The sequence below is a fragment of the Eubalaena glacialis genome, chromosome 1, assembly GCF_028564815.1.
Source record: "Eubalaena glacialis isolate mEubGla1 chromosome 1, mEubGla1.1.hap2.+ XY, whole genome shotgun sequence".
NCBI classification, from domain to species: Eukaryota; Metazoa; Chordata; class Mammalia; order Artiodactyla; family Balaenidae; genus Eubalaena; species Eubalaena glacialis.
The window spans coordinates 127,142,156-127,163,245 of NC_083716.1; the positions used below are offsets into that span (position 1 = coordinate 127,142,156).

The 21,090-nt window shown below is 39.6% G+C and overlaps 1 protein-coding gene across 5 annotated transcripts in view; it reads right to left on the reverse strand.

Annotated features, from left to right (window-relative positions):
- Positions 1–1,112: 1,112 nt before the first annotated feature.
- ZRANB3 (zinc finger RANBP2-type containing 3) overlaps positions 1,113–21,090 on the reverse strand; it is a 263,410-nt gene continuing 243,432 nt past the window's right edge. For 4 of the 5 annotated variants that reach the window (XM_061183470.1, XM_061183452.1, XM_061183461.1 and 1 more), the window contains 7 exons: positions 19,332–19,423; positions 16,463–16,564; positions 15,149–15,291; positions 8,414–8,524; positions 6,951–7,350; positions 3,870–4,001; positions 1,113–1,804 (listed from right to left, as the gene is read on the reverse strand). In XM_061183470.1, the coding sequence (XP_061039453.1) occupies positions 1,706–1,804; positions 3,870–4,001; positions 6,951–7,350; positions 8,414–8,524; positions 15,149–15,291; positions 16,463–16,564; positions 19,332–19,423 (1,079 nt within the window). In that variant the 3' untranslated portion in view covers positions 1,113–1,705. Of the gene's footprint in view, positions 1,805–3,869; positions 4,002–6,950; positions 7,351–8,413; positions 8,525–15,148; positions 15,292–16,462; positions 16,565–19,331; positions 19,424–21,090 lie in introns of those variants that run through there. The other variant, XM_061183488.1, reaches the window with a different exon arrangement.

Genomic DNA, 21,090 nt, shown 5'->3' on the forward strand with positions numbered 1-21,090 from the left:
TGTGCTGGCTTCTCAGCTCTCAGCTGTGAGGAATCCTAGGTTACCCTGGCAATGAGGCAGAAAACTGCAAAAAGCCTGACCAGCAAAGCAGAAAGGAGGCCAAAGAAAGACCAACTAATTTATAAAATGAACGATACTATTTGATCTCATACAATGAAATACTGTAAACTTAATAAAAACTCTGTAAGGTTCATGATTGTATAATATTTATAAAAATAAGTCCTCTGTTGTAAAATACTAGCTACTAATTAAAACTAAAGAGTGCTCAAACTAATGTGGTTTACATCCAAACAGTATTTACAAACAGGCCTTTTGTGAATGTAGTTCTTCCTTGGCCCTGTATTTTGTGGAGTTCTGACTCTGCTCTCATGATTCTGATGTACTGCAGGATTATGCCTTGGTTTTCTTTTACCATCACTCTTTTATTTTTACCCTTGCACTTTTTTAACATATATCTCCATCTGATCATGTTTCAGTATAAAGTGTTTTATCATCATCATTCCTTTTAAAAGAGGTTCCAGGAATACACTTTTAATAAAACAGGATTTTAAGAACAAAAAATGGTAACCAGGAGACAAAGGGTGCTTTGACAGTATGCCTAGATTTATGCATTAAAACAAACTAATTAAAAAATGAAGTTTAAGTGGCATTTTATGTTTTCAGTTTTTAAACATTTTTAACAATTACTTTAGCCAGAACCCCTGAATTGTCCACACACACCATGGGTCCAATTAGCTTATTTTCAAAAGCATCTTTTCAATAGACAATTGGCTAAGAAATAAAACAAAGAAGACAACATTCAAAATGTGTACCCCAATCCCATTTTGGCAGCATTTAGTGACCAAGAGTCTCTCTTGCATACTAAGCAGGCAGGTCACAATTGGCCCAGAAGTCCTAAATAATGATGATTTGCCTCCAAAATTTCCCTTATGGTTTTACAATGTTCCATTCAGACACACAGCAGCCCAGAACCAATACTAATCCAGCAGTATTTTTCAAGTAATTGAGAGTAGATTTTTCAAAAACAATCTACGCATAATACTGTTATTAAGGTACAGTCAAAGGAATTGAAAGCTTAACAAAACCTTACCGAAACATAATTGAGAGTCTGCACGAAATCAAGAAGATCATAGAAATATTTAGTATTGTATCTCATTTTCTGTTAAGAACTTTCAAAAGCTATTGAACACAAAAAGCTTTAAACATGAAAAGGGAAGTTGAAGTCTTGATTTTTGTTCTGAAAATTTTCATTCCTAAAATATTACACTAGGGCTTCCCTGGTGGCGCAGTGGTTAAGAATCTGCCTGCCAACGCAGGGGACACGGGTTTGAGCCCTGGTCTGGGAAGATCCCACATGCCGCGGAGCAACTAAACCCGTGTGCCACAACTACTGAGCCTGTGCTCTAGAGCCTGTGAGCCACAACTACTGAGCCTGTGAGCCACAACTACGGAAGCCTGCGTGCCTAGAGCCTGTGCTCCGCAACAAGAGAAGCCACCGCAATGAGAAGCCTGCGCACCGCAACAAAGAGCAGCCCCCACTCGCCACAACTAGAGAAAGCCTGCTTGCATTAACAAAGACCCAACGCAGTCAAAAAAATAAGATAAAATTTATAAAAAAAAAAAAAATTACACTAACATGAAAAATAATTTATGTTGAATTTTCCGCATACAAACCATATATCTTCTATTCAAAAATGTTTATACTTCATTTCTTTACTAAATATCGTGTGATGTCTGATCCATGCTTTGATGCTAGAGATTGTCTTCTCACCTGACTTCTTTCTTTGGCTTGTCTTGCAGTTCTCTAAAAGAAGTTAAAAAAAAAAAAAAAATGCACGTGTACACATGTTAGAAAAAAAGTACTGGCTATAGAAACTCAAAAACTCTTTGTATTCTGTTAGTGTTAAAAAAAATCTACATTATCACCACACTCATTTACCAGTGCTTTGCCATTAGGGGGTTACTAAGCCACAAGCAGAGGACTCCAGTAGCTCTGAGGTCGTAGGTTCACTTAGGACCAGATGCTGAGGAGAAAACGCACAGCTTTGGGGGCTGTCTTGCTACCCAGTGAGATGGTAAATACCTCATTTGGGGACTAGGGGAGGCAGTGATTCCCCTCACCCACATGGCAATTTCCCAGAATGCAGTGTGTGCAGGGCCCACTCCTGTTCTCTGGGCTCTGAAGCCTTTCCCAACCCAATAGCCAAGCCAACGCAAAAAAACAAAACGGGGTAGAACAGAACTGGATTCTTCTGCTGCTCCCACAAATAAAGTTTTTCATAAGACTCTGAAAAAGTGATTACAGAAGGTGCAGCATTCTCCTTTGCTATATCTTCATTTTCTTATAGGTCTTGAATGTGCTAATAATTTGCACAGCTGAGAAATCAGATGACTTTTTTTCCCAGCTGAAGTCCATGTACGTGTGAAGTGATCCAGGTGGAAGGGGTAAGGAGAGAAAAAAAAAGTTAAAACTAAAAATAAATAAAAAGCCCTGCTTATGAGATGACCCCGTTTATGTAAATATTATGTTTGTGAACAAATTGAGGAATCTGAAATATTAAAAGGAGGCTAAGAAAGTGCTCATATGATATGAACACTGGCAAAGGATCTGAACAGTTCTCAAAAGTGTAGGACTTCCCTGGTGGTCCAGGGGTTAAGACTCCACGCTTCCAACGCAGGGTGCATGGGTTCGCTCCCTGGTCGGGGAACTAAGATCCCATATAGCGCATGGCACAGCCAAAAAATGAAAGAAAAAAAAAGGGTGTAAATACAATTGATTAGCAGTTTTACAAACATCAGGGTCTTTTGTAAACACAATAATTCTTCTCTCACCACATCGGCAATAACAAGTGCAGTTAAACGGGCACTCCCGTTCACTGCCGGGGTGGAAGGAGCGTACATGAGCGTAGTCCTTTGGAAAACAGCTTGAAGAAAATTTATCTCCTACAGTCTCAAAAATGTCTAAACACTTGACTCAGTGATTTTTACATCTGAGAATCTATCTTAAGGAACAACCTCAAAATGTAAAAAATTGTATACAAAAAAATGCGGTTGGCAGCATTGCGTATATGAACCAAAAAATGTAAACAACTTCAGTGTTCATCAGTAAGGGAATGGCTGAATAAACCACAGCAGAAACGTATTCAGTAGGACAATATGCAGCCATTTCAGATGATAAACACTGAATGCTTATCATGGGAATGGGAAAATGCTTAAATGTTGCCATAATTTTAAAAAAAAAGTTGGATACAAAGTTGCATATTGAATGTATGCTTCTAAGATTATATCTCAAGAGGCAGATCCTACGACCTTTTGCTGAACTGCCTGTTAAAAATTCATCCTAGTTGACAGACAATATTATGTCATTCTTTTCCTCTCCTCTTAAGCAATAGGTAATTGCTCCAAGATGTACCAAGGTTAACAGGTTTCACATTTAGGTCAGCAGTGTAATGTTTGCATGTTGAACTGAGTTGGTCCTAGAGATAATTTATTAATGTTCTCAGATATTTCAGGACATTTTAGCTGCAGATGCAAACATATGTCACTGTCCCCATTTACTAAACTTCTAGTTTGAGGATCTGGATCTTTTCAAGACTATGCAATATGTAAGTTGTATTCATTTTCTTCTAAGTGGTGGTGAAAATTTCCTGGTCCTAGAATGAATAGAAAGGGAAGCAGTTTCTTTTTCATCTGTGACTGAGAACTTGCATAGGCCCCAAGAGAAAACTCAAGTGTTAAGTGATGAAAAGAATAAAATACATCTCGGATCCCAGACCAGGGATATAGATTCACGCACGTAACCTTCCACACCTGTATGCACAATTTTCAACTTGATATCTCAAGATGGAGTCAAACGTGTCTGCACTGACCTCTCTGTGACAGACTGTGCAGAGGGTCTGCAGGTTGCCCAGGGAGCACTGTCCTCCTCCGCCAGACACTGGCTTGATGTGGTCCACCTGCCAGAAGTGCCCTTCCCCTGGGTTTCTTATCATTTCATTAAGCTGCAATAAGAACACAGGATCAGCAATTTTCAACATACACTGTGGGAACTGTTGGGTCTGCATTGTGCAATCATGTTCACACAGCAGAATCACAGGGAAAAATACATTAGGATGGTTTTTTATAGCTTTTATTGTGAGTAGGAAAAACCCTCTAGGTTAGCAATTTGAAAGCAATAAAAAATATGTTTCTGAAAAAGGTTGTTTTTCCCCCCCTTACCTAACCCATTTTGAAAAAATTACAAGCAAGTATAAAATACCAAGCCTTCTGACAGATTGGGAAAAATCAATTGCTTCTGCACCTTTGAGCTAGTTTATATAGTCACTAAAACAAAACTGAGAAAAAAATAAGAACAGATTAGAAATGAAAAACTTCTGAATATTACTGACTCAGACAGTCTTTTAATTGTTGACCTAAATGCATTTGTTACTATACCAATGACAGTTTAATATTAATAGTGATCACCCAGAACTTTTATGCTATTACCTGCGAACCTCCTAAGTTACACGGACTGGAATCAAATATCTAGAACAGATCTCTGTAGCTTGCATATTTGGAATAAACAAAGATGTTCATTTAAAGCAGCCACTATTTAGGCCAGTCCGTATATGCATACTTCATATTTAACGAATGATAACCTACATTCAAACGGGATGTATTTTAGCATTTTATCTGAGGTAGTAAAACCAGCTCACAACATAGCAGCGTAGAGTTGTTTAAATATCACAAAGACGAGTGTGAGGACGATATTATAATATCTTCCTTGTTCCTTGGTCTTGAACAAGGAAGATACTATAATCAACTTCAAGGCTGCTGGCCATGGGAATCTGTGACATAGCTCTAAAGTGCTTTAGGAAAGTTGTCAGGCCCATGGAAGGCTCAGGGACCTTAACAGCAGTGTCTGGCCTAAGAGCAGCCCCAGGAAGCAGCAAATTGGAGCAGTAACCTTTGTCCACCTTAACTCTGTTACAGATGGACTGACTTTCTCTTCTATACTGAACTTCCCAACTTCTGTTAGAAGATATATAATGATTTTTATTTTTGAGGTTGACATTGTCAGAGGAGACTTCATATGGCAGTCTTGTGCATCAAGCAAATGGCATATTCTTAGGGAAAAAAATCCATTTTGGTTCTGTCTTTTGTAACCGATTCTTCTGTGCCAAGCAGTCTCCATTCTGACAGATTCTGTAATCCAGAAGGTGCTTCTTTATTCTTCCCAGTAATTCGGAATCACCTGGGGCCAGTCTTCAACATCCTAAACTCACCTCCAGAAAGAATCACTCCCTCTCCCACTGGTCATTCCAGCTGGGCCCTGTGGTGCTCCTTATTCTCTGAACGCTTCTCTTTTAGATGTATACTGTGTTACTTCTGCATTCTTGGACAGACTGCTTTCAAGATGTTCTTGAGTCATTCCATTGTGTGTCTTCCGGAAGCCTCCACATGGAGGCAGCAGCCAGTGACTGGAATCTGGCTGACATCTCTGGGATGGGTGTGACATGTCCCTCACCAGCAACTGGAGTGAGTCTGGCTGACATCTCCGGGATGGGTGTGACATGACCCTCACCAGTTAGACCAAAGGATCTTTCAGGAACTCTGGATAACATTAGGGGAAGAGTGTATTTCCCTAACAAAGTCATGCTAATTAATCTTTGCAGAAATGCTTATTAATTCTGTCATGATTCAGCAATACTAGTTAAATAAAAATATAAGATTTTACTACCCGGCTGGAACTTATCCAATATTTTAGCAGACGGAGAGTGATTTTTTTCAAAACTAAGCTTACTACAAAATTACACATTTTGCTCTAGTTTGAAATTTAGTACTTATTAGATCACAACACTGGAAATCCAACTGAGTTTTGGGAGTCAAAGTAAATACTGAGAATAGTGTGCTAAGAATACTATTTTTGTCATGAATTACATTTTACAATGGGATAAACATAAGAAGTTTTCTTCTCATTGTAATGACTACATTTTGGGGGTTATCTGTTTACCCCTTGTCATTCAATATTAACACCATGAAAAGCAGAACAACCATACCATAAGTCCCTCTCAATGCAACGTACCATCTGTTAAGGTCTCTTCCCAAAATAATCTAGTCAGAATCTAATTAAACCTCTAGATCTTATAACCATTATTCAGGAAATCAGGGGGATAGAGAAACATGTCAGACAACATCATGAGGATACAGGGAGACAAATCCAGAATGTGGGAAATCCTAAAGGCAAATGTAACAATTTATGGTGTAAAAAAGGGAAGGGGTGATCTTAGAGATTAAATGGAACGTAAAAGGCGTAATGACCAAATGCAATGTGTGGGTCATATATTGATCCTAATTTGAAGAAAGCAATTGTAAAAAGACATTTCTGAGACAATATGGGAAACCAAACACGGACTTATTATAATTGCGGAATTATAGTTGTGTTGGGTGTGATAATGGATATTGGGATATTTAAAAGAGAGACAGACCTATGATAAACCATAATGGAAAAGAATATTAAAAAAAGAATGTATATATATGTATAACTGAGTCACTTTGCTGTACAGTAGTAATTAACACATTGTAAATCAACTATACTTCAATTAAAAGAATAAATAAATAAAAAATAAAAGAGAGAAAGAAAAAGGGGGGGGAGGGAGAAAGAAAGTCTTTACCTGTGAGACATACATAATGAAAGTATTTAAGGGTGAAATGAAATGCTGTCAGGAATTTGGTTTAAAATAATTCCAGGAGAGAGAAAGAATTGAGGTGAGGGACAGAGGAAGATGAATGGCCAAATGTTGATAACTGTTAAAGTTGGGTGACGGGTATGTGGGTTCATCATTCTCTCTACTTTTGTATATGTATTTGAAAATTCCCATATTAAAAAGTTTAAAAAAAGAAAGTTAGTGAGTCAGTATTCATCACTCAGTGCAATGCTGCCTTCTATCAGTCACATGATTATAATTTACCTGTTCTAACGGGAGCTTTGAGGTCCAGGTAATATCCAGAAGATTCTTCCTCTGACTTTTAGGGGCATCTCTCAGATGTAAAAAGAGTTCTTGTGCATTCAGATTACATAGCTGACACACGCCATGTTCAATTTCAAATACTTTGGCTCGCAGGTAACTGTTATTAGATCGAATCCAAAACTCCTCCTGACATTTCAGAGAGCAAAACCGTGAATCCCAAGCATTTGCTTTATGCTCTTGCTTACTTTGGCAAGTGGGTTGCTGACAGCGAAGGCAAAGTGGATTTCCTTCATTATCCACAGCTTGCAAATAGCCTTTGGATGTAGGTTTCACAGTGAGATCAGCTTGGGCTGTGCCGGGATTTAGAAATGGGACACAAGCTCCATCTTCAAAAAATTCTCTAGAATGAGAAAAATATTGATTAGGTAACTAATGAAGGCTTACTCTATTCTATGTAATTTTTACTTCATTTAAAGGTCTTCAAAGTTTCTATACTGATAAACAGTAAACATGGGGCCCACAGATTTTGTGATTCAGTGTGGAAATGAAATAGCTATAGTCGGCACTCTCTAATCCACGGCAAGTAAAATAAAGAATGTTGTGTTCAAAAAAATAAATTTGCAAACAAATATGCTGCCTCTCTTGGGAACTTAGATGTCTTCAAGTTACACACTCAGACTCTCGAGAAGGAAAATGAGAAGTGAGAAAATGCTTCTTTAGGCTGGGAAAGGACAGGGTGATGGAAAACCTCAGCTAAAGTTAGTGGCTACCCTGCTCTCTAGATGTGTCAGGTCACACACCTCCTTAGGACCGAGAGGCCGTTACCAAGGCTTCCAGGAACACTCTCTTCCGGCCTCTGCTGGCCTTCAGGAAAAAGATCATTCATATCCATTAAGTGACAGAGCCAGGGAGCTAACAGTGCTGATAGGAATTAGAACAGGAGACTTGCTAAATACGCACCTATGGGTAAACTCTGAGTCGATAGAATGAAAATTAGAGATGAAACATGGTAGGACATAAACTCCATTTGTTAGAAGAAAAGGAAAAGGTACATTACTCAATTTTGTTGAAAAGTCCTACATGGGAATTACAATAGCTGCTTTGCTCATTTTCCATGGCTGTTTGTTAGAGTGTTAAAAGAAAAACTATTTATGATAGTAAGAACTCAAGATTGGGGGGCAGAGCCCAGATTTGACCTCAGCTCTCCTAGCATCTAGTGGCCTAGGGCAGGTCACTTGACCCACCTGGTCTCAGGATCCTTCTTTACCTCTAATTTCTAAGATGAGGGCATCAGGAGCCTCACAGGTTTGCTAGGAGGATAGAAGAGCTATTACATTGTAAAAGCTTTTTGTAACCTGTAAAGTGGCCACACAAAGGTAAAGTATTATTACGAAAATGAAAGCATAAATTTAAAGGAATAGTCTTAGTAATACTATGCCTGACAAGTAAAAAAAACCCCTTACTTTGTAGAAGGGCCCCCTGGCCTGGACCCCTTTGTGATCAGACGGACGTGGCCCCCATCATTCTTCACCTTGTCCACTGAGGCTACAGCAACATCTTCTTTGGTTATGTATCTAAAACAAATACATGTGAAGTAGATTTCCTCTCTCCTATAAGAGTTTCTCTATTTCACGTTCACATTTCTCCGTGTGAAGGCAATAGGAGAAAAAGCAAAATATGAGTCTATTCATTGTGCTAATACTTAAATTAGGGAATGGAATTTTCTCCCTCTACATTGGTCTCCACATGTAGGAAACACATCTCTTTGTTCCAAATCAGTTTTCTCAAGATTTATTTTCCTAAGAAATTCAAGAGTCATTCAATATCCTTTGGACAAATTTTCACTTAGGGGAAAAAAGGCGTGGGTGTAGGAATAAGAAATGATCAAATACATGCACCACTGACAGCCATAAGTAAACTGCTTGCCAAGCTGTGCAGAAAATCTCTAACTGCATTTTTACCTCCCTATTGGTCTTCTCTTCAAGGCTCCTCACATCACCTTAATCAGTTATAATAGTGTATCAGTGTATTCGGATAAAGTGATTCTCTTTTTAGTTAACTAGGTTCAATCACATTGTCTGTAATCTTAAGGTTGTTTCCATTATTATCAGCTCATATAGAGTTTCTGGAATCTTCCACTGAAATAAAGCCACTCTTGATGTGGGATTCAGAACCTTATTACACAACACGATCAATACCACATAATGGTTTAGGGACTGGCAGGAAAGAGGAAAGTTACTCCAATTAAAGGTGACGGGGGAATTTAAGTAGGTGAAACGCAGTTACCCAATTAATTCCTTCTAATTAGCATGGCCTAGTTTCTCTAGTAGTTTACAACTATTGCAATTTTCTTTAAAAATTACTTTAAACATGCATTTTTTCATATTCTCAAATACTTCTTCATTTGGTAGCTTGACAATAAAATTAAAGTTAAATCACAACGGAATTGTGCAGTTACAGGTAAAATTTTAGAAATTTGCTTTTATGTTGTTGAAGTAGATTTAGTAATTAATAGATTTCCTCCTTTTTATAAAGTAGTTTATTAATTTTTTGATGAGGTGATACATGCACATATTTCACAATTTTAAAGGCATGCACTGCTTTATATGGTGAACAATGTTTCCCTTCCATTCCCATCCTTTTCTCCCCCCTTCCCCAAACTACCTCTGTTGCCAGTTTTCAATACATCCTTTTAGAAATAGTTCATTTTTTATGTGTATAGGTGTATAACTTTTATTTCTTTGTATTTTTATGGACATACAATTCACATACCATAAAATTTACCATTTTCAAGTTTACAATTCAGTGCATTTTAGTATATTCATAAGGCTGTACAACCTTCACCACTATCTAATTCCAGAACATTTTTATCACCCCAAAAAGAAACCCATAGTCATTAGCAGTCACTCCCCATTATACTTTTTATTTTTAAAAACAAATGGTAGCATAATATACACACTAATCTTCACCTTGCTCTTTTTACCTAAACATACCTCTTGGAGATCTTTACATATTAGCACACATAGAATTGCCCTATTTTTTAAAATGGTTGCATGTTATTTCATCATTTCGACAAACCATATGATGTACCTTACCAGTCTCTGACTAATGTCCATTTAGATTGTTCCAGTCTCTGCTATCACAAACAATGCTGTAATAAATATCCCCATCCCAAATATCCCTGTTTTTTCTACACAAGAAGTATCTGTAGAATAAATTCCCAGAAGTAGAAATGCTGGGTCAAAGATCTTGGGTACTTTAAATTTGGAAAGATTTTGATAAATTGTTCTCCTCTGGTTTTGTACAAATTTATACATCCACCAGCAATGGAGAGCCCCTGTTTCCTCACACTTTCACTAGCACAGGGCATATCAGTTAAAAACATCTTTGCTAATGGTGATAGGTATCTTGTTATAGCTTTACATTTGCATTTCTCCTGTTAAGAGGAAGGATGACTATCTTTTCACATGTTGGCATTTCTACTTGTGTGTCTTTCTTAAAGCAAAAAAAAGAATCACAGTGAATTCTTTAAGTATTTTTTAACTTGCCCTTTTAGCTCCTAAATTCCCTCCCCGCTCCTATCTTCAACCATTTCATTCCCTTGACAAAAGCACTTTGCTAAAGTATTCCAGCATATTCTAAAAGAACTCAAAAGCTTCTAGCTTTGATGGGCAATGGGATATTAAGCCTTGCCTCAGGTATTATTCAATGTTTAAAAGCTTAGAACTTAATTTAGTAACTTTAAAAGATGCTGAGAAATCTGGGACTTCCCTGGTGGTGCAGTGGTTGGGAGTCCGCCTGCCAATGCAGGGGACATGGGTTCGAGCCCTGGTCTGGGAAGATCCCACATGCTGCGGAGCAACTAAGCCTGTGCGCCACAACTACTGAGCCTGTGATCTAGAGCCCATGAGCCACAACTGCTGAAGCCCGCGTGCCTAGAGCCCGTGCTCCGCAACAAGAGAAGCCACTGCAGTGAGAAGCCCGCGCACCGCAATGAAGAGTAGCCCCCGCTCACCACAACTAGAGAAAGCCCGTGTGCAGCAACGAAGACCCAACGCAGCCACAAATAAATAAATTAATTAATTTAAAAAAAAAAGATTCTGAGAAATCTATTCAGAGATTTAAGAACTAAAAATAACCAGAGGTTACTTCCTATGAGAGGTTTAAGTACAAATTTTTGGAAACCACAAGAAATGGATCAATCAACCCCAAAGTGGGTTGCTGGCAACTTTTCAAACGTAGCTGCGTTTCCAATATTTAATTTTCCATTGAGTTTTGCTAAGAAGTTCATGTAAGCATACCAACTTTCAAAAGGATTACGGTAAATCCGAATTTTGACAAATAGGGAAGGAAGAATGTTGTCCACTCAAGTAATTCCTGGATGGGGGTGGTCGGAGGAGATGGCAAGTTTTGCAATAAAAGAGGAGTGAGTTGGAAGGTGACCTGAACCAATGAGAAGAGTGCTGGGCTCGGGATTTCCCTGGTGGTGCAGTGGTTAAGACTGCGCTCCCAATGCAGGGGGCCCGGGTTCGATCCCTGGTCAGGGAACTAGATCCCACATGCATGCCACAACTAAGGAGCCCACATGCTGCAACTAAGGAGCCCGTCTGCTGCAACTAAGACCCAGTACAACCAAAAAAAAAAAAAAAGAAAGAACAGTGCTGGGCTCTAGGCTGTTGACCTGCTTTAGAGATCAGCTGTGGCTAGAGGATAAATTTGGCATTCTAAACCCACACGTTTCCAAGTGAATCAGACCTGCCCTTTGACAAGTGGAAACCCACTTAGGAACCTAAACAATGGCTGGTGATCTTGGCTTCTATTTATATTTAAGAGTGAGATGCTGCTCAAAAGCTGACTACAAACTCTGAGCTTGGATGCAGCCTGCAAATGAGTGGATGCCACTGGAGGATAATCATGTTGGGAGATCTAGCCATTGCTTTTGGGAGAATTCCTGAAAATTAGTATACATGTGTCTTTATTCTGAAGCCATTCCATCTTTTCAGAGATGAATCCTCTAATCTCATGCCTAGAAAGTAAAATGTGGCTGTTGGTATGGCAGCTGAGCCAAGAAAGGGACCTAGGGAGTGTAGTTTCCAGTATAACGCCTCTCCCTTTATCTCCACTGAGGCTGGTGTTTCCAAGACTGGTGCCTCTCTGGTTCAGTTTCTCTATACAGGACAGTGGGAAGGCAAGGCATCCAATGTCTAACTGCTCCTCATATAGACTTCCAATCAATGCTGTTGTGTAGCCCCATGTTTCATACCTGCTTTCAGAGAGACACAGTTACTCCAGTTTACTGAGACTTACTGGGGTTCTACAGCCAGAATCAGCATGCTTCCTCAAAGCATCCCCCTCTGCAGGTGCACATGTTTCATTTTCATGGCTCTGCTAAGTCCATGTCCCTGGAGCCCCCTCTCTCCACCTCTCTTTCATCAGTGACCAAGGTCTCTAGATCTACCTCTATAACAGCTCTCTTTACTCTCTTTCCTCCATTCCCATTACTAATGCCTCAATAAAAGCCCTCATCTTTTTTTTCCAGGTCTACTGTAATAGTCTCTTAACTTCTGTGGGAAGCAGAATTTTAAAGATAGCTCCCTAGGAGTCCTGTCTCCTGGTATTCAATTGAACACTTATCTAGGTAATGTTGTAAAGGGATGCTGCAGATGTAATTAAGGTTACTAATCAGCTGACCTTAAGAGAGGGAGCAATTCAAAGCATGGGAAGGATTTGGCACACCACTTCTGATCCTGAGATGTAGGGGCCCATGTGCTAGAACTAAAAAGAAGCCTCTAGAAGCTGAGAGTGGCTCCCAGTCTACAGTCAGCAAGGAAACCTAAGTCCTACAACCACAATGAACTGAATTCTGTTAACAACCTGAATGCGTGTGGAAATGGATTCTTCCCAGACTATCAGTAAGAGCCCAGCCATCTTTTTTTCAGCCTTATAAAATCCAGAGCAGAGAAACAAGTAGAGCCAACTCAGACTTCTGACTTAAAAACTGTGAGATAATAAATTTCTGTTGTTTTGAGCTGCTAAGTTTGTGGTACTTTGTCACAGCAGCCATAGGAAGCTAATGCCACTTGTCTCCCTTCGAGCCTTGCCCTTTCAATCTAATCTTCCAACTGCTGCCAGAGTGAGCTCTTAAAAATACAAATCCGATTATTTACTCCGCTGCTTGTTAACATAGTTTTACCTTTAATATATCACCTACATATATTTTTATAAATAACACTGTGTGTCTGACTTGGTTTTGTATTGATTTTATGACTTTTGCTTTTACACCTGACCAGCCGTCTTTCTTAGGTGGTGCTTCCATGTCTGCTGGAGAAGAAACAATGGGACATGCTGTAAATTCAGTTAGGAAGGGAATTATGATCATGTAAGTAGAAGACGAATACTTCAACTAAGACTGTGGTTATAAAAATGAAAAAAGGAGAGGACTGGAAGAAGTACTGAGAAAAATAAAATAGGCATCGTGTTTTTTTGTTAAGTGTGTGTGTATATGTATGTGTAGGTTTGTGTGTGTATGTATAAATACACACATATATTTTTAATGTATTTTTTACATAAAGTAATACACACTCATGGGAAAATTCAACCAGTATAGTTGAGGCGATAGTCCAAAACTGGCAGCTCATGGATATATCCAACTAGTCAAAAGGCTTTATTTGACTCTTACAGTGTTTTATTTTTTAATCTGAATTTGAGTGATGTTAGATGGGTTATGTACTTTCTAATTTGCTATAGTTCCGCTCCCTACCCCATCCTTTTCTACTTTTACACCTGATCTCATTCATTCATTTACAGTTCCTTGCTTTGTTTTTACTCGCATGAGTTTGTAATCCCAGCAAAAGGTATAAAGTCCCTACCATCTCCACAAATCCTCTAATCGTATGGTATAGAGTAAAACTTCTCAACAGTGCACTAGTGACATTTTGAAATCAGTAACTGTTTGGTCCTGTTCACTGCAGAATTTTTAGCAATATCCCAGCCTCTACCCACTAGATGTTCCCAGTTGTATCCCCTAATCGTGACAGTCTAAAAATGTCTCACAAGATTGCTACCCAGAGAAGAAATTGCCCCGTTTGAGAACAATGTCCTAGAGAAACCTCTGATACATGTTTCTAAGGTATCCTCCCCGACACTTACTATGTCAATGATAGCAATTATATGTTTGTGTCTCCATCCTTTTTTTATACTTATTTTTACCCTTAACAATTTATCACAAACATCGTTCCTTGTTCTCACGTATGAATATACCACAGCCCTATTTTGAAACAGCTGAAGAGATTTTCACAGTATTGCAATATAATGTATTTAACCAGCTGCACCCCTTCACATAGCATTGATGGATTTTTTTCACCTGTGTGCATGGAAAAAGCTAGAGATCATAAAATGATAGAATGTGAGGATGAAGAGAGATTACAGGTATATGGAGACAGCAAGAGCTAAAGGAAGGGGCTTTTTCTGCCAATGCTGCTGTTTGGTTTGGTGCTTTGTGATCTCTTCCAAAGCAAGAGTTGGGGTGTAGAATGGCTGACTGCTTTTCCTGTGAATCTTTGCTTCATGCTGAAAAAGAGTCTACAGAGAATGGGGATTTTAGATCACACAAGGGGATGTCTGAGTGAGGCAAAGATGATTATGATGCCAAGAAAGGAAAGGTAGTGTACAGAGATTAGAAAGGGACCTATAATGATAAAGGCAAAACAGTTACAAATGTGAGACATTTAACCTTTCCTATTACTTTGTGTCCAACCATGGGCATGATAATTGTTACCTTCTGCTACTTGCGTGGTAGTACATCAAACAGAACCAGCTCCCATGCTGCATGGCACCCAAGATTCACACTCCAAGAATGAAGGGCAGATGGGGCCCAGAGGCAGGCTCCACTGTTATATCAGGGAAATGTTTTCCTCTTGTTAACCAGTAGCCCAGGCTGGGCAGGTCACAGCTCAGACCAACCTGGGACTCTGGCCTCTCCCTTGATGAGTAGGACCCATAGTGAGCAAGATCCAGACCACTTGATCTTTTCCAGCAGATATGATCAAATTCACAAAATATCTTAAGCTGTCATTTTATGTATAATTTTCTCTTAACTCATCAGGATTTCATTAGTGGTTAATAAAATGCCTTAGACCCTCCTGTAGAAATAACTATGACAAGTAATAAAGTACAAAATAAAGAAAGACAACTCATACCTTTTGGTACTGTTTTGTTTGGTTTGCTGCTTTGTGATCTCTTCCAGAGCAAGAATTGGGCTGCAGAACAGCTGCCCACTTTTCCTGATTATCCTTTGCTTCATAGCAGTTAGACTACTCCATTCTCGAACAAACCTCAAAATCTGGCAGAAAATGAGATAATGAAAAGAGTGTACAGCTCGCCAGGTATCTTCCTTTGAAAGTGAGGCTACTTATAACATCTGAAAACTGATGTTTTATTATATCCCCAAAATAGGCTTTGAGTTTCACAGTTCAAGGCTTTCTTCAATTTGAGGCAGTTTTTCTATCTTTATTGTGAACTATCTATGGCCAGTTCTGCATAGGTCTCGTTTAAGCCATAGACTCTCTAAAGGCACCCTTCAGGACACTCAGCCTATGTCCTTAATGCACATAGAGACCAAAAGTGGTCTGGCTGTTGGAAGGACACACCCCACCAGTGGCCGAGGCAAAACTGGTCTTGGGGACAGTGGGTCTTGTGTGGTGACACTCACAGTGCAACATCTGAGCATCGCTTGTACCTGACTCCCTAAATTCTCACAGGAAAGAAGCCATCAATAATAAGTCTGGCACATTTTATTAGGGTTACCATTACTCTTACTTACTGGTCAGTTATAGGTAATTGGCTATTTTCTGGCAATCTGAGAATCAAGATTACATGATACCAAAGAAAATAGCTCATGGCTACCTTTTCCTTTGAGACAGGTGCAGCCAACCAAGGGCAATGTTTCATTTCAGCTCAAAGGGCAAAAACATAATCACTATTTTCTTGTAAAAAGTGGTACACTGCATGCTGGCTCAGCCCCTGCGATGCTGACCCTTCTGAGCAGTGAAGATAAATCGGCCACAGATGAGAACTAAGGCCTCCCCAGCGGGTATGTGGCCTGCGGCTGCACACAGATGCTTGCAGCAACGAATGGCGTCGCCCCACGTGGTATTATCCCTGCACTCAGAGATTGTCAGTGTTAGAACTTAACCTACAAAGATAAAAGGTGATTCTGTCAGACGCAAACATCACAGTTGCTAATCCTGTGAATGAGAAATTAAATGATGTGAGGATGATTCTATACACAGAAACAGCAACCCTAGGTGTGATCATTTGCCAAGGAAACAGATTTCATGTTTATTCTTAGCACGGGGGTAATTCATAGGCAATGCCTGGACTGATTAAAACGCAACCAGTGATTTGACTCTGCAACGGGCCACAAAGTGCTCTGCTTTTATGAAACTCAAAAAAGGTCATTAAAATTACTCCACAAATTTTCATTTAGAACAAACGCGCAGGACTATTCTTACCAGGTAGCGATTTTGTTTCAGCTGAAAGCTTGCTGGTAAATCTTCCCAAAGGTCTAATTTTATATCCAAAGGAATGAAATTACAGTTCATCTGGTTTCCATCCTGGTTATAGATTAGGAAGGCATTATTAATCCACTTTGTCTGTAGGCACTAATAATTATTTTAAAAGTAAAGAATTCTATTATGGCATCGCATGCCCAGTCTCCTAAAAGATAAACTGAGGCGGCTCATTCTAGACAAGATTCCACCCACACTCAGTGAAAGAACACTGAGTGGAGAAGGAGGGCCAGGCTCTCACGCCCTCTGAGTGTCCCCACTGCATTCAATCTTAAGGGTAAATGATCCCATGCAGAGGGGTGTGGTCAGTCAAATACGCGGTTTAAATACGAAGTATTTCTTTTACAAAGGGAAAGAAGAATCTCTGTATGTGGAAATCTACTGTATAAACAACAGTTGAACCCACATTCTGTAGAATTCTCTCAGCCAAAAGGTAATGTTACAGTTCCCACAATCACTTTGGGAAAAAAAACATACAAAAAGTACTTACATAGTGATTAAAGTTTAGATATGTAATCGTTACTCTAAACTCTGCATTAGACACGGGATTCTGGCTGAAATGAACAGTTCTCTGGAGGTACACTGTTAACATAAGATGCTAAACATCTGTTACTGCTCTTCCTTTTAAAGTGTGCTCTTTTAGGCACTGAACTAGGGTTTTTATCCAAATTTCTGTTTCTAGATTTTATTTCAGATCTCCTAAGGTAAAAAGGAAAGCTTTCATCCGAACTCTCCTGTAGCTATGAAAATCCCTGTTGACATTTCATCTGCTTAGTGTCTCAGGTTGAGAAAATTGATTGAACAACTTTTCATGGCAAGGGGACATGTAAGTATTTAGAAGAGTCATAAAAATGCACTTGAGACTAGTGCACAGGCGGGGCGTTCGAGCCAGAATGTGGGTCAGGGAGGCCACGGTATTTGCCTGGCGGTGGGCACACTCCACTCTCCACCAGGAGTTTGCAGTTTCTCTCCGGTCTCCACCCAAGGGGGAAACACCCGGATCAGATGACCCAGGATGCAGAGGCTTCACTGAGAGTAAAAAGTTTAAGGGCTTCTGAATTCCTGTATGCGCTCTCCCTGGGGTCCGCCTTCCGGCTTCCGGACCTTCCAGCCCTTGGGGGATCCATTCTCTGTTATTCTCAGACCGTGTAGACACGATGGTCTGAGAAGTACAGCCTGGAACTCCCCATATGAGGGGCACAAGGCACTTAGACCTGCCTCTAGGTGAGCAGAGCGGTCCTCGGTGCTCCCCGCGTCTAGAGGGTCCACGTGGTGGACCAAGGTCCAAGCCTTTAAGGGGAACGTGTCCTGTCTTCATTCTCAGTATCGCTCTTGGTGGTGGTCCCACAGTGGAGGCTGCCTGGGGCTTCTGGCATTCACGATCCTAGCCATCTCTAATCTTCTAGCAGTATCTTCTAATATTCAATTAGAACTGAAGATTATTATGTGGTACACCATCTATCTGTATCTAATATTTGGGTTAGCAGAAAACCCATAACTGAGTTTGGGCAGCTCCAACCTAAGTTATCTTTAAAAAGGCATTCTGAGAATTCCCTGGTGGTCCAATGGTTAGGGGTCCACATTTCCACTGTGGAGGACAGGACGGGTGAGGGTTCTAGCCCTGGTCGGGGAACTAAGATTCCGCATGCCGTGTGGTACGGCCAAAAAACAAAACAAAACAAAACAAAACAAAAAAAGGACAAAAAGGCATTCTTTCAATAGGGCGACCCATGAGTTTAAAAATGCACAAATACTATTTTATGATACTTATGAAGATTAGAGGTTTGAAACTGTAGACCAAACAAAAGCGTTCATAATCTTAGCAATTTTTTCTCTCAAACACTCACACTAGTTAATCTCGACCAAAGATTCTCACATGGTCTGCAAGACCCTTTCAGAAGATCCAGACAGTCACAAGAGTTTTATAATAATACCACAACATCATTGGCCTTTTTCACTCTCATTCTCTTATGAATGTACAGTGAAGTTTTCCATGCACAGGCAGATCTGAGAATCCCACTGTCTTCTACTGAGACTTCAGAGGAAACTGCTAAAACTGTAAAACAATGTCACTTTCCTCACTCAACACTGTTTTTGTTTTGGCAGATATAATTAGTTTTCATAAAAATATGCTTCTTCTATAAATATGTAATGGACTTACTCTTAAACGAATATTTTAAAGTGTTTCCATTTTAATTTCAAACAGTAAATATCAATAGATATAACCCACATAAACAAAAGCTCTTTGGGTCCTCAACAAATTTTAGGAGTGCAAAGAGGTCCTGAAAAGTTTGAGCGCTGCTAACCCGGGCTATGGCGGGAATAGGAGCAATCATATTATTAAAGCTTCCTAGGGTTTACTCAACACGGATGGGCAGGCTTAGGCTTCTGTAAAGACGCTACTGCTGCTGTAGCTGCAGGATCAGGGCAGGAGCCAACTCTGAGAGAGAGCTCATGACGGCCAGGCACTGCGCTAAGTGCCTTCCAGGAATTAGCTTATTTTGTCCTGGCAACAACTCCTCCGTATTTTACAGTTGAGGAAACTGAGGCACAGCGCAGTTAAGTACTGTGTCCAAGATTCCACAGTTAGTGACAGATTTGAACTGAGGCACCCTGGCCCTGAAGTCTACACTCTTAACTACTATGCTGTTTACCTCTCATTGCCTTTAGATTTAACAGAGGAATTTGAAAATTAGCTTTAAGGAGGAAAAGAACTCGATGCCTATCTCATTGCTAATAAAATTAATTATCTCCACTGAAACATGAAAAAAGGAAGCCTTTTGTATGTTTCCAGAATCCACATGATGCTTACCTTAGTATAGACGTGAATCCGGTCAGTGTTCTTACTCGCACAAAACATTAAGGTATCACACACTGGCAAAGTGTCCGAACTCTTCAACTGTTCTAATAAACAAGATAAAAAAGAACCTGAAGGCGAATCTGCCCTCTGTCCAAAGCAGCTTATTCTTATCTTCCGTGGGTTAGGGTGATAAAATGGCTATAACAAATATATCAACATATTTGACAAAGTACATGTGTCTGGGTGTGAAATAAAACATGGTAGGCCAGCTAACAGCATATTGGCTTATATGGTAACCAGTTGCTTTGAACTGTTGCTAATGACCCAACAAGAAAAAAAGAAATTCAGTATTCGCTAAAAAGATAAGAGTCAGGCATAAGGGAGAGCTTCCTGCCCCTCAAGAGTCCTTATCGATCTTGAAGGCTTCTGGAATCTATTCCTGTTGCTAGAGAGGGTTTAAGTTAAGACTGAATGAGCACCATTTTCATTATCAGCAGCAATACAGCTATGTCGAGGGCCACTTCAATGACTGATGGTCTGTGGCCTGGTGCTTCACATTCACAAAAGGAGAGGAGTGGAGAAGCCTCGTTTCTGATAATCCCTCTTTATTTTTCCTTTCTCAGTCCTACTGACCAATATATTCTGCAAGAGGAATAGGGTTATTCAAGCAGATCTAAATAATAATTACAGTTAGCACTTATCAAGCACTTAAAATGTGCCAGGTACTGTTCCAAGTACATATATTAACACCTCTCAGAAATTAAGTAGTGCATTTTACAGAGGAGGAAACTGAGGCACAGTAATCTGCCCAAGGCCACTAGCAACAGAGACCAGTAATCTGGCTCCAGAGCCTGTGCTCTTAACCTCTGCCGTAGTTCCTCAGTGACCTTTTAAGGTATTTTTCCAGATCTAGAAGTCTATGATTTGTTTGATATTCTATTTGGCAATGTCATCTATTTTAATTTTTCTAATCAAGGCATCAGTCACTTTACAAACTTGGATTGTGGATTATTCCCATATTTCATAAATTCAAAATGTACATTTTTTCCACACTTTAACATCTCTGAAATTGGCATGTCTTACAGTCAATAATCGTGGCATTTTACAACCATGGTTGGCCAGGTGGCAGTTGTGAGGTAGTTGTCACTGCCTGAGCATAAGCTTAGTCATAACTACAATATCGTTGTCACTTCGACACTACACTTGAGATACAAGCATTGTTGTTACTGAGTATTGAGTTTAATTACCTTTAAAATGTCTTCAAAATGTTTCACTATGGTTTGGGATTGAAATGAAAAGTTATCATGTATACCAAAAACTTGGACACAGAGCAGAAGAGCATAAATTTGTTATTAAAGAAGCAAATATGCATCACCAGAGAAATAACCAGAATTTCTCATTGAGAAATTTCTTATTCTTGCCAAGGAATAACCAAGTGCTTCATGGGACCTAAGAAAGGGAGATCACTGCAAACAGAGAAAGATATTTTATATTTGAATACTGAAATGTGCAAAAGGGTTGCCTATTACATGCCAAGCAAGGCAAGCAAAGGCAGGAGAAACTGCCAGATCCCTCAGAACAAATGAAAGTGATGTCAAAGCAACAGAGGGTTTTATGATCTAGTCTGGGCTATCACTAGTTTATTGTGTCGTAGCTTAATTGACAGAGTTTTTTTCTTTTTATAATGTACATAAAGTAAGTGCATCTCATAATCACTGTGTCTCCAGATTTGAAGAACTACGGTTAATGCATTAATGCTTAAAGATCAGAA